This window comes from Puma concolor, chromosome B4 (genome assembly GCF_028749965.1).
Source record: "Puma concolor isolate L17-30 chromosome B4, mPumCon1.1.hap2, whole genome shotgun sequence".
Taxonomy (NCBI): Eukaryota; Metazoa; Chordata; class Mammalia; order Carnivora; family Felidae; genus Puma; species Puma concolor.
In genome coordinates this window covers 115,801,374-115,817,170 of record NC_141673.1, presented here as the reverse complement: position 1 = coordinate 115,817,170, position 15,797 = coordinate 115,801,374, and the positions used below count along the sequence as shown (strand labels likewise).

General features: G+C 48.5%; 1 protein-coding gene across 5 annotated transcripts in view; it reads left to right on the top strand.

The window, feature by feature from the left end:
- JCAD (junctional cadherin 5 associated) overlaps window positions 1-6,067 on the top strand; it is an 83,989-nt gene extending 77,922 nt beyond the window's left edge. For 4 of the 5 annotated variants that reach the window (XM_086714646.1, XM_086714645.1, XM_086714649.1 and 1 more), the window contains one exon: window positions 1,184-6,067. In XM_086714646.1, the coding sequence (XP_086570772.1) occupies window positions 1,184-1,218 (35 nt within the window). In that variant the 3' untranslated portion in view covers window positions 1,219-6,067. The remainder of the gene's footprint in view (window positions 1-1,183) is intronic. The other variant, XM_086714647.1, reaches the window with a different exon arrangement.
- The last annotated feature ends 9,730 nt before the right edge of the window (window positions 6,068-15,797 follow it).

Below are 15,797 nucleotides of genomic sequence, written 5' to 3'. Positions count from 1 at the left end.
AACCGTCAAATTGTACCAATCCTCCTAGATTTCCTAAGCATTTTCTCTTAAATAAAAGTCAGGACGCCTTTGAGCTTCTGTGGCAGGAAATTCTGGCCGTAGGAGGCACACGTGTGGCCTTGGGGCTTATGTGGGTCCCGGAGGACTGTGAATCCCGGGGTGGTCAGATCAAAATCACCCAGCTGTAGGACTAATATCAGCTTCGGACCATCGTTCTGTATGGTGGCCCATTTTGGAAATGCAGCTCACTCGGGCCCAGGCTGGGATTTTCCAGTTGTGGGCTGTAGAACGGGTCAGTGTGGTGGCCCAGGCTCCTACACCCCTGTGCGTGGGAAAGGCCTAGAAGAGTGTGTGAACAGGCCTGTGTCCAGGCCTGGGCCTGTCTGCTGGCTGATGGCGGCCGGAGACAAGAGGCCTCTCATTGCTGGCCAAGCAGTCAAGATTTCAGGGTCCTCAAGCCTTCCAGGGACAGCATTTGATCACAAAGATGCATTTTTTAAAGCAAGATTTCAGTGGAGTTGTAATTTATAAGAAACAAAAACAAAACAAACAAGCAAACAAAATCCTTGGTATCAGCCAAGCATGCCTTTGCTGGTTTATGTGTTGTATTTAAAGTTAATGTTGTTCCACTGTGGACAACAGGAAAAGATTATCAGAAATTAAGCAACTAACATTTTTCTATCAATGATTAGGTAATGATCATACGTGTCCTTTTAAAATAGCCTTTGTAAGAATTTTTTGATTTTTTAGTTTTAGAGAGAGAGCTCGTGCTGGCTGGGGAGAGGGGCGGGGGAGAGAGAGAGAGAGAAAGAGAGAGAAAGATAAAGGAAAGAAAGAAAAGAAAAGAGAAAAGAAGAAAAGAAAAAAAAAAAAGAAAAGAGAAAAGGAAAGAAAAGAGAAAAGAGAAAAGAAAAGATCCCAGGCAGGGATCGTGACCTCCGTTGAAATCAAGAGTCTGACGCTCAACACTGAGCCACCCAGGTGCCCCGAAACAGCCTTTTGGTGATAAGTTTTTTTTGCCTCTCAGCGAAAATAATATTGTTTAAATGTTGAAGCATTAACTCTACACTTGTGGATTTTGCTCCCTAAACATACTTATTTATGGTCTGAGGATTAAACCAAAACATGCAAATTGAATATACTACTAATTTTTTTCTTTTTTTCTTTTTTTTCTTTTATACAGATTCATACGACCCTAGCAGAGTGGAGAGGGTGTGAGGAGACGCCAGTGAGCACGGGACTGCCAGAGTTTACTAACTGAGTGTTCTCTCGTTTAGCCCGACTTGCCCGTGTGTAAGCTGGAGACTACTGGCCCTTCGTGTACTGCGTAACATCCTTTACCACTGCCACCGAGAACTTCGTCGTCCCCACGGAATCGCTGTGTGGAAATAAAGCATTAGTCCGTTGAAACCATCTGTTTTTATAATATAAAGAGTGAATGCCTGTATTTGGAAAGGAGTCACATAAACTCTCCTTCATGACGGGTTTCGCCAAGCTGGTAGATAGTTTGGTGTTAATCTGGTTCTATGTGAAAATTCAAACGTGAGTGATTTTAAAAGGACTGTGAATGTCGTAAATTCCCCTCTGTGTCTCCACGGCCTGTGGTCCGCGCTTGCGTTAAGGAGTTTGGGACGTGGGCCAACTGCCCAGCGTCCCGGCGCTTTGAGTTTAGGGGAGACGTGATGAATACATCTGACCCATTTCTAAGCAATTTGGCCTTCTGCTGCTGTAAGTAACTCTGTTTATAAGTAGCTTGCCATCAGAGGATAAGAGCGATACCTTTTAAGTTTCTAAAAGATTAAAACTTGTACCATAATGTACTCAGAGTATTATTTATCTGGCAGTGAAATCCTTCGATCACTCGCAAACATGCCACTGTCTGCTTTGCACTCCGTACTATTTTTATGTTCTGTATGGATGTTTAGAAATCCTTTATATGAGAAATGACTGCTGGTTTAAAATAGACCATTTTAACAAAGTAACTCTATTTCTTTTTACAAAAATGCTATTTTTCTATGATGTAAACAATTGTGAGGTGGCAGATTTTTAAGGAAGTATTATTTTATTTAAGAGTCTGTATCCCTTTGTGTGAGAGGAGCCCCCAAAAGGGCTCGGATTTTGCTTTAAAGCACACGTCCCTTGCCCACTCACACCTCAGCCACTTTTATTTTATCTTAGAGATGTCACTATAGACAGTTTACAGGGTTAATAAACTTTTCATGAAGATGCTTTTGCAAATGTAGCTGTAAGGTTATATTTGAAAATAACCCTCTTAAAACCAGCCAACATCCTTACAACTATTTTTGCTGCCATATCCTCTAGGATTACCAAAAAAACATGGTTTCATCTTGATAGGTCCCAGGATCAACCGTGGGACCAAACTTTCCTCCCCCTTCCCCCTGCCCCTCTATGAAATATGTATTTTTATCTGGGATGGTCGTTAATTATTAGTCTCGGCATATTTTTTAAAAGTGCTAGAGACATTATATATATGCCATCACTGAAGTATTACGAGGCCTATGCATTCTGCTGTGTTTACCGTTGCAGTAACATGCACAGAGTTAATGGGTCTTCATGCTTCTGCCCCTCCTTTCTAAGTAAGGTGTTCTCGTTAGCGAACACTTCCTGAATGGGTTCTTGTCGCCTTCCTTCCGCCTTCCCTTTCCTGTCCTTCCTTCTCCCTCTCTCTCTTTCTCTCTCTCTCTCTCTCTCTCTTTTTTTTTTTTTTGTTGAGAAACCACCTTATCTATTTTTAGACATTTCAAATTCCTAAAATGTGAACTGTTGGGTGGTCTGCAATTTGGCCCGAAAACACCTCCGACCGGGCTTTCGTGGCCCGTTTTTATCTGTACCATCTGATCTGATTTCCTAAGAACTTCATGGATTTGGACTGTAATAAACAATACAGAACCGAAGTCGTCCTGAGCAGTCGCCTCAAATACGCTTCTCTGCAGTCTTGGTCCTTACCCATTACCCCGAGTCTTCTACTTCCTTCCAGATTTTGGCTCTTGTGAAAAGTTGTCGTGGGCTCTTGCTTTCCCGGCAAAGGACATGGGCCAAGTCTCCGCGTTAGGAGTGGCAGAAACTTCTTCCCGGGAAAAGTTTTAATGGGGAAGAGGTCAGTTACTCTGTTACAGTTGGTGAATCGCTCAAGTCATCTGAGAACTGAGGGGGGCCACAGGGAGGTCTTTGTGGGGGGTTCTTCCCTCTGCATTGCAGATGGAAGAAGGTATACGTGTATATATATACGTCCACATATAGGCACATACCTATATCCATATGTATTCACTCTGCTCTGACTTCCTCCTAAATTTGCTGATCCCATCTAAAAACTTCTTGTAATCAAAATAATTTGAGATTTAGCTGACTCCTCAAGAGAAAGAAAAGGATCCTGAAGAGAAAAAATTATAGTAATCTATGTAGATCACAAAGCAAAATTTCTTTCAGTTTCTATTTGAAATTGTATCATCTTTCTGAAACCATTCTGAATTTAGCCACAATTATCAATATTTATACTTTGAACCTTAATTTCTGGATTCCAGCCTGTATATAAATCTTTGGTGTGTGGCGAGGAGGATAACTTTGACAATTTGACTTTTAAACTTGCATATTCTGAAGTAAAACATTATCTAATCCAAAATAGCTTTCCTGGAAGTTTTGAACTTAATGCTGATTATTCTCTTATTATTACTGTTTCTCATACATATATAACTCTCCATTATTATTTGTGGCTGGAAAAAACAAGTGTTCCTATTTTGTGTTTGTCATTGTTTTCTCGCACGGATGCTAACTGGTCGTGTCTCGTACTTTGGGGCTTATAAAATTAAAAGCTATAATTTTGACCATTTGGACCAAACGTTACATGCGGCATTGCATATGAAATGTATTTGTCTTTTTTGATGTGCAGAGCAAGGGAAAGAATGTTGGTAATACAGCTCGAGTTCCCTTTTTTTTTAAGACAATTTCTAAATTATCGAAAACCAAGTATCTTCATTATCCCATTCAACCTTACGTTTCTGCAGACCGCAGAAAACCTCCCACTAATGGGGCACAGCTCCTGAGTGTGTCTTCAGAATTCTTTTCCATGCCACTTGGAACATGGAATTCTTTAGAAGTCCCTTAAAACACATCTAGTCTCCGAGATGCTGGTTTCCTCACTGAAGTCGTAGGTTAAGGTTTGGATCCACGTGCAAATTTGAAGTAGAACTTTTTCTGTTCTGTCACACTGTTGGTGAAGTGTTGTTAACGTGGAGCTCAAATGTGTAATAACGTGGATGGCTCCGGAACCAGACCCTGACCGCCTCCTGCAGCCACAGAATGACTTCCTGTGATGGCAGCTCGGCCTCGAGCTCCCGAGGAGGAAGGGCGAAGCCGATCCGCTGTGGACACAACTGCTTCCCAGCTCTGAGCAGAAACGACTGATGGAAAGTCTGATTCAGCCACCATTTCATCCATGACCCCCTCTCCTGCCCCCCCTCCCCGCCCCAGAGATTGTGTTTGTGTGTTTTGGCTATTTCGCTTTGTTTTGTTTTGTTTAAAATGATTAAGCAGTACACAATGAAGTGTCAGGTTAGCAGCTCTTGGAAAGTGACCAGCACAGCAGAACTCCCACCGTCTAAATATCTGAGCTTTAGAGAAACACTCCCAGCTTCCCAAGTTCTTGTGAGCAGTGACTTTTGTGTCTGGACCATTTTCTGCCAGATCCATCTGTGCTTAGGGGACGGAATGAAGGGTGGGAGTGCGTCTCAGGCAGGGCTCGTAGGCCTGGGGGAGTTCTGCGTTTTCTTTTGCTTTTGTTTTTAACAGCAGATTCTGTACATCTGTTTGTAGGAGGAGAGTTGCTACTCAGGACAGGATTTAAGAGACAGATTCCAAGTGACCTTTAAGAGTCTGCGTGGTGGGAGGCCCTTTTCCAGGAGTGGGGGTTGGCCCACTTTGGGACCCACCAAGTGAAGAAGGAGGGGGATGATAAAGAATAACATTAAAGAAAGAACACCCCACCCCCTAGCCTGCACGCTTTGTTTCAAAAAAAAAAAAAAAAAGAGGGTTAAGACTACAATTCGGATTGAGACCTCTTAGAAAGGTCGATACAGTCTAGCAATCTGCCCATTGAAACAGTCCTTGGGTTCATCAGCAGTGCAGAGAGGCGGGCAGAGTGCCTGCAGATTCCTGGCTTTGACTTCCGAGAGCCCCTATCGCAGTTGTGTTTGTTATAGAAGAGAGGGAGGTCCTGGTTCTGTGGCCTCTGCTCAGTGACTGAAACTTGAACCCGAAGGCAAGTCCAGATTGTCTAACCATTCGTGGCATTGCCTTGACTGGGAGTGAGGAGGAAACACTCCTCATAAGATCACCTGTCCCCTTTTCCATACAGAAGTCAGGTCTGCTGGGGCCTGTGGCTAAGCCGAAGGAGCAAGACAGCTCTCTCCTACTACCCTTCACTCCACCCTGTAGCAGGGCCAACATGCGTGACACTCACTGTCACGGAGCAAGAGAGAGACAAGAGCAAGTTCAAGTCGAGAAGCATATGGCAGAAATTAGAAATGAAAACCATATGTCGGAGCCAGGGAGAAAAGCAGTAACCTACGGATTATAAAAATCAATGAATTACTCCCCACTTGGGTCAGCTGAAATTTGAGCCCTCACACTCAGGCCTGTCAGGAATGCTAAGCAGAAGCATCTCAAAAAAAAAAAAAAAAAAAAAGAAAAGAAAGAAAGAAAACTCCTGAAACTTGGTGAAAACAAGGCTCTGTAACCCCACAGAAACTTTGTATCTGCTCATCATTTCTTTGGGCACCATTAATAACGTAAGGCAGGTAGAGAGGGTTCTAGGAGAAGGCACAACTGGTAATGGCCAATCGCCGGTTGCTGGTCATCGCCCCCAGTTCAGGCAGCACCAGAGGCCTTAAGGTGATGAGGGGTGGAGGTGGGTGAAGAGTAACGCCAGCAGAGCACAGATGAATGTCTCCCAGGAGCTCCTGTATCCGCACAATGTAAAGACTTGCTCTTTCAGGATGGCTGGCCTGCACAGTAGCACACGTATTCCAAATAAACATTTTGCATGAAAGGACCTCTGTCCATTGTCTTTGGCTGTGGGTGCACGTGCCGCCCTGAAAGCCTTTAAGGCTGGTCTTTGGACGGCAGCAGGCTGAACAGGGTGCAGCTCGGGTGGTATCGTAATACAGGGACGGGTGGCCCAAGGGGCTCTGGCACCTTTTGGCATTCACCGAGTATCGCCCGGGTGGGTGTTCAAGGTCCTCTTGGATCTCCCGCAAGGACTCGCTGACGCGGTGGAAAAGAGGCCTGTGGTCAATTTGGGGACTAGGTTTGAACTTGGGCTTCATTATGAGCCACATGGTCTTGCACATGTCCCTTCCTGGCTTCTGTTGCCCCACCTGCCCCTCTTATTCCTTGACTATAAGGACCAAACATACAGAGAAGCCCACGTCGTGGGTGTTCAATGAATGGAAAACGGATATAGACCTGGACCTTACGAGGGATGGGGAAAATGCTCGTCTGGGAACTCGCAGGTTTTAGAACCCAGGCCTTAGTCCCCTCCTAGGGATTCACTCCTTGTTTTTAGAATCCTGGCTCTGGAAGCACATGCAAAGTCCCAAACTGATGCTCTCAATTTGTTTCCAGTAGCCCAGGAAACTTATAAGCTGGTGTTTCTGAGTTTAAAAAGAAATGATTTGGTCTCTCTTTCCAACTTAAGCTCCTTCTTTTTTCCCCTTCGCGTCTGTAGATTTGTCCTCACTGCTTCTGTGTCTCTGCCTGTGTGGGGCTCCATGCTCGAGGGTTCCAGGGCCCTCTCACTAGTCTGACATTTCGGATCATGTTCAAATGCGGGTATGAAAGAGCTATTCCCGGTTGGGTGATGATTGAATCCACATAAGAAAATAAAACTGAAAAAGAAGTCCCTCGTCCAAAGTAATGCTGTACGATGAAATACGTAACCTAGGAATTGGGGGACCCATCCCGGGGCCTGGCTCTGCAGCAACTAGCTGCGACTCTGGCCACCTCCCCTACTCTCTCCGGAACATTTCACAAGTAGAGAAAGTGGGATTGGACTAAATTAACTGGTTTCTTCCAACGCTAAGATTATATAGTTATTTTTTGGCACAATTGGAAGTCCATGGGGTCTTTGCCCTGCCAGAAGGGTCCAAGAGTAAAATAACTTGAAAACTACGGCCATACATGACTGAGGACCGGGTCATCGCTGGGGTAGGGAGCCCTGCCATTTTTCTTTCACCAGGGTGGTCCATTTCTCCATTCCAACAACTTATACTTCTCTCCGCCTCGCCATAGTGTGGAACCAGCCAAGAGACTGACAATATTGAATTCTCCCAAACATATTTTTCTTATGTTAGAGCAGGGCACTGGGCGTTTATGAGCCTGGCTGGCAGCCCAAGACATTAATCTGCAGTGTCTGTAGAGAGTGCTTTTCTCACAATTTGCCTGCTTGGGGTTCTTTTAAATGCACTGAGGTTTGGAGATGTTTGTGTCTCCCCAGCAAAGTTGGCCTTTCTGCTACTACCCCACGCGTAAATCTTTCCCCAGGTTGTGTTTCGCAGGCTGGAAATGCTGTGAGTCACCCCAGTGCTCAGCATTTTGGGGACGATGGCTCCAGGGAAAACCGGGGGGCATCGGCGCTCCCAGGTGCAGTGGGCCTCTGGTTTGGCTTCGGCTGGAAGGGAGCGTCTAGCTCTTCTTTGAACAAGAGGAGGTCTGTGCCAGATCACGTGGAGCATCCATTTGCTTCCTCTCTTGGTTACCTCCCTCCGTCCTGTGCGCCTGCTGTGTTTACTGTGGCTGTTTCTCCCCAGCCTGACCCTACTGGTGTTTCCCCAGTTACGATGGCAGGGTCAGCTTGTGGAAACATGAAATCAAATGTGCTTTAACCTAGAGCCTTTTCTGAGTCCTTAAAATGTTCAACATGGGGATGAGGGGGCGACAAGGAAAGTAACATTGTTGGGTCCCCACTGTGGACCAGGTACGTTGTATGCATTGATTAATCTAATGCATATCACTTTACAAAAGACAAAAGGGTACAGGGAGGAGACGATAAAAAATTGCAGCCTGAAGCTAGCAGGAGAGGAGAGACTCAAACCTATTTTTATACCCCAAAGTCCATGCTGTTCGTCTTAGCTTGCTGTATCCTGGGAGGATGAGACAAGGATCCTCCAGGTAAGACATTCAAAAGTCACAGCTTAACGATACTAACTGCATTTGTTAGGATCAGATTCAGCTGCTTACATCAGAGAATTAGAAACAACAGTGGCTCAAATGAGATGGAAGCGTATTTCTCTCGTGTTTCAAAGGAGTCCAGAGGCAGGTGGTCCGGGACTAGCATGCCTAGTCTGCTCCAGCCTCTTCACATGGTGGCTTCCATCCTCAGGGTAACTTTCTGGTCCGCGGTGGCTACTAGGGTGCCAGCCATCTTGAACGCCTTCCAGGTAGCTGACAGGAGAAAGAATTCTCCTTCCAAACGAGTCACCTTCCTTTATAAGAGACGTCCAGGCCATTTGACACCCTTCTGCTTACATTCCATTGGCTGGAACTCAGTCACATGGTCAAGCTGGCTGCAGGGGAGGCTGGGAAATGTGGTTCTTTTTAACCTGGGCACTCTCAAGGGTCTGCATAAAATCAAAGTTCTATTAGTAATCAAGAGAGGAATAATAGTCAATAACTATAGGCAACCACCAAGCAGCCTCTGCGGCATTAAATTACCGACAGGCATTAGCCCCAGGGCGGACGGGTGCCCACCAGCCACAAAACAGAGCAGTCCGTGTGCCTTCCGCATCTCTGTAGAACGTTCGCGACGGAACTCCACAAGCAACACTGAAGATTCTGGCTCATGAAAGATTAAATAGGTTGCTTCAAACGGAGAGTTTTTAATGGTGCCTTTACCCCAATGAGGGAGCCACTGTGAAGCCAACAGGGCGAGCTGTAGGCAACCCCCCCCCCCCCCCCCCCGCAGTCCAGCCTTCGGGTCTGACAATGTCCCTTGCTTTCTAGGATATGCACTGTCCAGCGAAGGAAAATGATGTTTCCACGTCAGTGCTCATGAGGAAGTGTGAGGCAAGGTGACCGGCACACAAGAGGGAGCGGAGATGCCGCATTTGCGGGTTCTGAGGACCACAGACTGTGTCCAGCCGCCTCCAGGCTCCAGTGGCCACTCATCACACCTTCTGCCCGGAGGCCCCGGGCTGAACTCTGGACTGTCTTCACAGAGGTCCCAACAGTCCTCAGGAGAAAGTCCCCAGGGTGGGTGGGGGAGGGGCAGCTGGTGGGTGAGCCCGAGGTGGAAGGGGGCTGGCGTGGGGACAGCCACCGCGGAGATGGATGAAGCAGCGTCTCCTCCTGCCTCCTCGCTGGAAAGGTCTCGAGGGGGGGGCTTATGCCAGTGCCTTCCTGCCCAAGATGGATGCTTTCAGCCTTAGAAGTCCTGCAGTTGACCACAAGGGAACCGGACCAGAACTCTGAGCAGGTCAGATAGCACGTTTGACAGTAGAATATTCTGCCTCTCCAATTAATGATCTCAGCTGGTAAACGATGCAAGGGAAAGTCCCTGAACCCCCTTCCTGGTCATGGAGATTTGTATTTATAGATGCATCTCTACTGAAGCAGATGTGCCCCAGAAACTCTTTTTTTTTTTTTTTTTTTTTTGGCAGACATCATGACTAAAGGCAAAAATGAAACAGGAGCCACGAGAAAACATTTAAAGATGTCCAGGGTGTGGGGAAAAGTTGTGACAGGTAGCACTGTTCATGCAGTCTAACAGCATGCTCTGGAATATTCCAAAGGGCATAGAATACTCTCCCCGGAAGGTCTCCCCAAGAGGAGCGGAAGAGTTGAGCTCCAGTCGGGTGGGCGCGCTATGCTAAACAAGGGAGGAGAGGCTCGGGGAGTCGGGAAAGATGACCACCATATTTTCACAAACCTGGGAGACCTGCCATTATTTGTTTGGAAGCAAATGCTGTCGGTTAAAGGATTAGTTGCCTTGACTCTAAGTCCATCCCGATTTCAGAGATGTTAAGATGTGAGACAGGGACGTGCCCATGCAGTTGATGAAATGCAGGAACTGACCTTCACTCCCTCTCCCAGTCTGCACGAACACGTCTCTCCCTTGCTGCGGGGCTGGTTCTGGAATGACCAGCCTGGATGCCAGGAGCGCCAGGCCGTCCCCACAAGCAGCGGCCCCAGGGCTGTGGCTTGCAAACTTGGGTGTGTATCCTGTTTCCTGGAACTTGTTAAAAGAGAAAAAGAGGCGGATCCAGTGTATCTGGCGTGAAAACTAGGACACTTCTTTTTTAACTAGTAGGCATGTGACTTCCACGTCCGTCGTCCCGTAGACATTTGAGGAAACTCTTCTGGAGACAAGGCCGGAGGGGCACCTGGGAGGCTCAGTCAGTTGAGCCTCTGAGTCTTGATTTCTGCTCAGGTCATGATCCCATGGTCACGGGATTGAGCCCTACACTGGGCTCCATGCTGATGGGCACAGAGCCTGCTTGGGATTCTCTCTTTCTCTCTCCCTCTGCCCCTCCCCTGCTCATTCTCTCTCTCTCTCTCTCTCTCTCTCTCTCTCTCACTGCTTCTCTCTCTCTCTCTGTCTCTCAAATAAAAACAAAATTAAAAAATAAATAAAACAAGCCTGGAAGTGTTTTCACCAAGATGTCAACAATTGTTATCTCTGGGGTCGGGATCATGGGTATGGATGTAAGTGTGCATACATCGTTTCACTGTGTTTCCTATAGGAAATCGCTGTTGCATGGACCAAGAGGAAAGAGTTTAAAAAGAGACAGGAGAAAAACCAGCCAGTGAATCGAACTGGATCCTGAGCGGGGTCAGAGTTGCCCACGTTAACACAGGGTAGTTGGGATTTGAATGGGTCAAGGTGGGGGGCTCGGTGGGGAGGCAGACTCGGGGCTGTGGAATCTTAGCCACACGCAGCAGGTCCTGGCTCTGTCGTTGGAGTTCAGGGAAGGTGGGCGGAGGGCGTGAGCAGGCACGAGTGGGAGGAGAGCAGGACGCACCCTCCCCCTCCCGCCCTGTCTTCCCCACACAGCCTGGGCTGGCCCTCCCCTGTCTTTTTTCTTTTTTAAAGTTTTTATTCATTTTGAGAGAGACAGAGACAGAGGGCCTGAGTATGGGAAGAGCAGAGACAGAGAGAGAGAGAGAGAGAGAGAGAAAGAGAATCCCAAGCGGGTTCCTCACTGTCAGCATGGAGCCTGACAAAGGGCTTGATCTCTCACGAACCATGAGATCAAGACCCGAGCCAAAACCCAGAGTTGGAAGCTTAACTGACTGAGCCACCCTGACGCCCCTGGCCCTCCCCTGTCTTGATGGTGGGTCCTGTGGATGCCGAAGGAAGGACCCCTCCCCCACTGCAGAAAGCCCACAGATCCCGCATGGCCTCTTTACCCTATTCACTCTTCCCAGGGCCGTCCGTTCCCCTCACATCAGACCTCAGGTAAATCAGCAGGTGACGGCAGGGGTGCACCCCCATTCCTCCTGGTGCGTGCCTCCGCCATACTTTCAGCGTGGGACGACGCCTTTTATTACAACTAGGCATAAGATCAGGTGCTGGTTGATGGATTGTTGCCTGATATTCACTCCGAAATCTACCCACTCGATCAGCCGGTGCCAATGACTGATTTCAGATTGATTTCCATTTCAGTAGGAGAAAGGGATTTCTGTTTAAAAGGCCCCTGACCCTGAGCTGGAGGCCTGGTAGCCAGCCTCACAAAATGGACCCTGTAACCCTTGCTCTGTGGTTTGCACGTGCTTACGGAATCTTCTCCCACGTCGAGGAAGGCGGAACTTTGTAGCCAACGGCAGGTTGCAAAAAAGACGGTGCATGAATTCTGAAAAACGCATTAAAAACAAAAAAAAAACAAAACAAAACAAAAAAACACACCACTGGGGTGTCCAGCTTGCTGTCTTGGGTACCTCGCTTTGAGGGAAGCCTGCCTCCACGTCAGGATGTGCTCCTGCAGCCCGGGGGAGGGCGCCACGAGGTGGGGAGCTGAGGCCCTCGCTGCCAGCCAGCGCCAGCCCCCCACCAGGCCCTGCGAGCCAGCCGAGGAGGAGGCAGGCCTTCTCGCCCCCGTGGAGGCTTCCAGAGTCTCCCGCTGAAATCTCCAGGGTGGCCTCAAGGGACACCTTGCGCCACCAAGCCCGGCTGCTCCCACATGCCTGCGGAAATGATGTGGAATAATGAACGTGTCCCGTTGTTTTCAGCTGCGGTGTTTGGAGGGGATCTGTTGCGCAGAACTAGGAAACTGATTCTGGATGTTTGACCTTGAACCCGAGCAAGGAAGTCAGAAAGCAGAGGGAAACTTGTGGTCGCCATCAGGGAAAAGAAGAAGAAACAGAAGACTGGGGGGCTGGGGGGATTCATTCCGACAGCTTCATAATTTTGCCACAGGGTCTGCTCTGGAAGAACAAATGATACAAGCTGTCAGGAGAGTCACTTCCGCCTTTGGGAAGCCCCGAGTGCATGAGCTTGGACAGAACGCTGTGCTCGGATCACACGGGTGTGCCGCGGGGTCCCTACCACGATGTTAAAATGATTATCTTTATCATGAAGGTCTGTTACACAGAAGATGCCCTGTCAGAGTTAAAATCGTGCCCATATCATATTTGGTTGAGATCCGTCCCATGTACGTAAGGTCGTACCATGAGGAAAAATAAGCTGAAGTCTGCAGAATTCATTTCGTTTATGACAGAGCATCTTTATTCAGTTTAGGGACCTCCAGTGGATGGTCTCTGTGGAGGGTTTCAGTTTTTTTTCTTAATCCAGAGAAGTTTCAAGTCCCAGAACCATCGCATAGATCCCACACAATAGAGAGAAAACGTCTTGTGCAAACAACATGTGGTTTCCCAGTGCAGATTTCTCCATCATGTCTTGTTGGAGACAAGTGTTAGAGACACTGTGCCAGGCCACCCGTTTCAAGGCGTGGCGCTGGCCTGAGAACCAGGAGTCCCACGGAGGAACGTCTCCACAGGCAATTCCACACTGACCAGCTTGAAGACCCGCCTGGGTGGAGAATTCTCAGCCCGAGGAAGCTGGACCGTCACAGGGTCTTTACCAAGCTGGCCTGTAGAGTTTTGTCTATTCTTGAGTGGTTTTTGTGAAGAGTAGTGATGGCTCATAAATAAGGCCTCCTGTGTGGGAATAGGTCACCCATCCGAGAGTCAGCCCAGCATCTGCTTCTACACGGTTCTGTGTATCCCACCCACTGATTAAGTCAAAGGCACACGAGGGTCCAAAGGGGTGTAATTGTTTGGATTACAGCTGAACAAACGTTTAGTCTCTAATCTCCACTCCCCCCTCCTCAGTGCACACATGGAGGGCGGAGAATCAATTCCTGCCCATTGAGCTGGGGCTTGGCCACACAGCCTGCTTTAGCCAACGATGCATCAGCAGACGGGATGTGAGCAAAGGCTGGAAATGTGTTCACATGGTTGGGCTTTCCCTCTTGTGCTTCTCTCATTGCCGTAAGAATATGCCCTAGCCAGCCCCTCATTCCAGGAAAATAAGAGACACAGAGAGGCAGACCACCCCAGTCAACCTGAAGACCCATAGCTTGACAAGGGTCAGCTAACCCACAGATGCATGAGGAAAACTACCCTGAAATCTTTCTGGTTGCTTGTTACGCAGCATTACAATGGTAATGGCTGCTGACTGAGACATACGCTAATTCCATTTTTTATGTATATGCTATTACATTCAAAGGGAGAATTGTGCCTGAGGTCAAGGCCTTCAGGAATATCAAGAATTTCCTGGAGAGGGAGTGTACTCAAGAGATTGTCTCTCTGCCCTTTGACCCTGCACCTGACCCGGAAATATCAGTGCTCGATTAGCCTAGGACTGGTGCCTTGAGAAATCTCACCATGCAGGCTCACCCCCATTTATTCCTGGTGGTCAAGTTGAACTCAGGCTTTTCCTCTCACACTTCTTCAAAGGGTAATGATCTAATGATTTTTAATCATCAGAGGGCTCCTCTGCTTTTTGTACATTCAAAACATTTTTCTAAAATCCTGACGTGAGGAGTTGCTTTGCTCCTTAGTGTACAGATTATTTTCTTCGGACCTAGGTTTCTAAAGAGATGGTGACATGGTAAAAAATAAAGCGGGGGGCGGGGGGGGGTGGCGCCTGGGTGGCTCAGTCAGTTAAGCGTCTGACTTAGGCTCAGGTCATGATCTGGCAGTTCGTGAGTTCGAGCCCCGCGTCGGCTCTGTGCTGACAGCTCAGAGCCTGGAGCCTGCTTTGGATTCTGTGTCTCCCTCTCTCTCTCTGCCCCTCGCCTGCTCATGCTCTCTCTCTGTCTCTCAAAGATGAATAAACGTTAAAAAAAAAAAAAAAGAGAGAGAGAGAGACGGCGACATGGGAGAGAATGGGAAATAGATCTGAGGTTTGTGGAATCCGAGCTGAAAATAGTTCCATATCAACACTCGCCATTTGGGAGGTGACTGTAGCCAACAGTGTACAAAAGTCCCCCTCAGAGTCAAACAAAACTCCCTTCTTGTAGAGCTGAGCTTGCAGGGGTCCTGGCAGCCCCACGTGGCACACGGATGCTGGGGATTTTCACACGGGGGGATTTTCACTCGCTGTCTGTGTGGGAGAGTCCGCCGGGAAGAGGCCCATTCTTCAGAGTGGGAAAATGTGGGCTCTGTGCCTCGCTTCAAGAAAAGACCAGGGGCTGCCACCCTGCGCGTCTTGAACCAAGGAAGTGTCCTGCCGCTCTTTGGGCACTAGAGGGCAGCGTATGCTCATGCCACTAGAGGACAGAGTGCCTCAGCGCCCGGGGCCCTGCTGGATGGGACAACAGCCGCAGCTTTTCCTGCGGAGCCCACGTGGTAGCTTCTGTAGAGATCTAGGCTGAGGGACTTGGCTGCAACGGGCTGGCACAGAAGAAAGGCTTTTAAGGGATTCTGCTCCTGGACCCCTACCTGATTTGTGGAGATGTGCAGATAACCCACAAGCCCTTGGCTGGAAGCACATACGGATGGGCCTTCGGTGAATTGCGGTTCGGTTACTTACCTGTGTGACTGGAGCATGTCACCGTAGGAATGCATCTTGTGAGGATTAAATAAGGTCATGCCTGCTACGGGCTTGTCACAGCACCGTTCAACCAGTGTCAACAAGGCAGCCAAACTAGTGGCTTGGAAAGGGGTCCCCCCGTTGGGCATGAGCCCCCTGAAGAGACCCAGCAGGCAGGCTGCTGCTTCTGCACAAACCCCTGCCCCTTGGCGGGGGTGAGGGGGGAAGTGCCACCATATTTGTTGAAGCAGAGACCTCAGTCCCAGGCCATGTGACCTCTTGAGGCTGGCAACCTTCAGCTGCTGCACAGGAAGAACCCCTCAGGGCAAGACCCCTGGGGACAGAGCAGCAATGGGCGGGCAGGTGTGAGGCATTGGCTGACCTCCACCCCGCAGGCCTGTTCCTCTTGCCCCTCCCAGGCAGCTCCTGGATCAGGAGGCTCACAGAGGCCGATCCCCTGTGGCGCCTGATTGCTCCTGGGTGTCGCTGAGCTCTTTCCTATCCCTCCCTCCAGACATCCAAGTTGGCAGGTCAGGACAGCCCCTGGAATCATTTTGATAACCCAGAACAGAGCCTAGTTATTCAGGGTCCATATCACCTGTTTTCAAATGAGCTCAGCCTTGGAAGCTTTAGAAGATTCTAAAGGCAGTGAGTGCTGAGTGCCCCCCGGGTGTTACAATCTGTAGATTGTAGTGGAGATGAATGAGTGAGAGATCATCTTGCCAGTGGCCTGGAGTCTAGACTTCTCAGT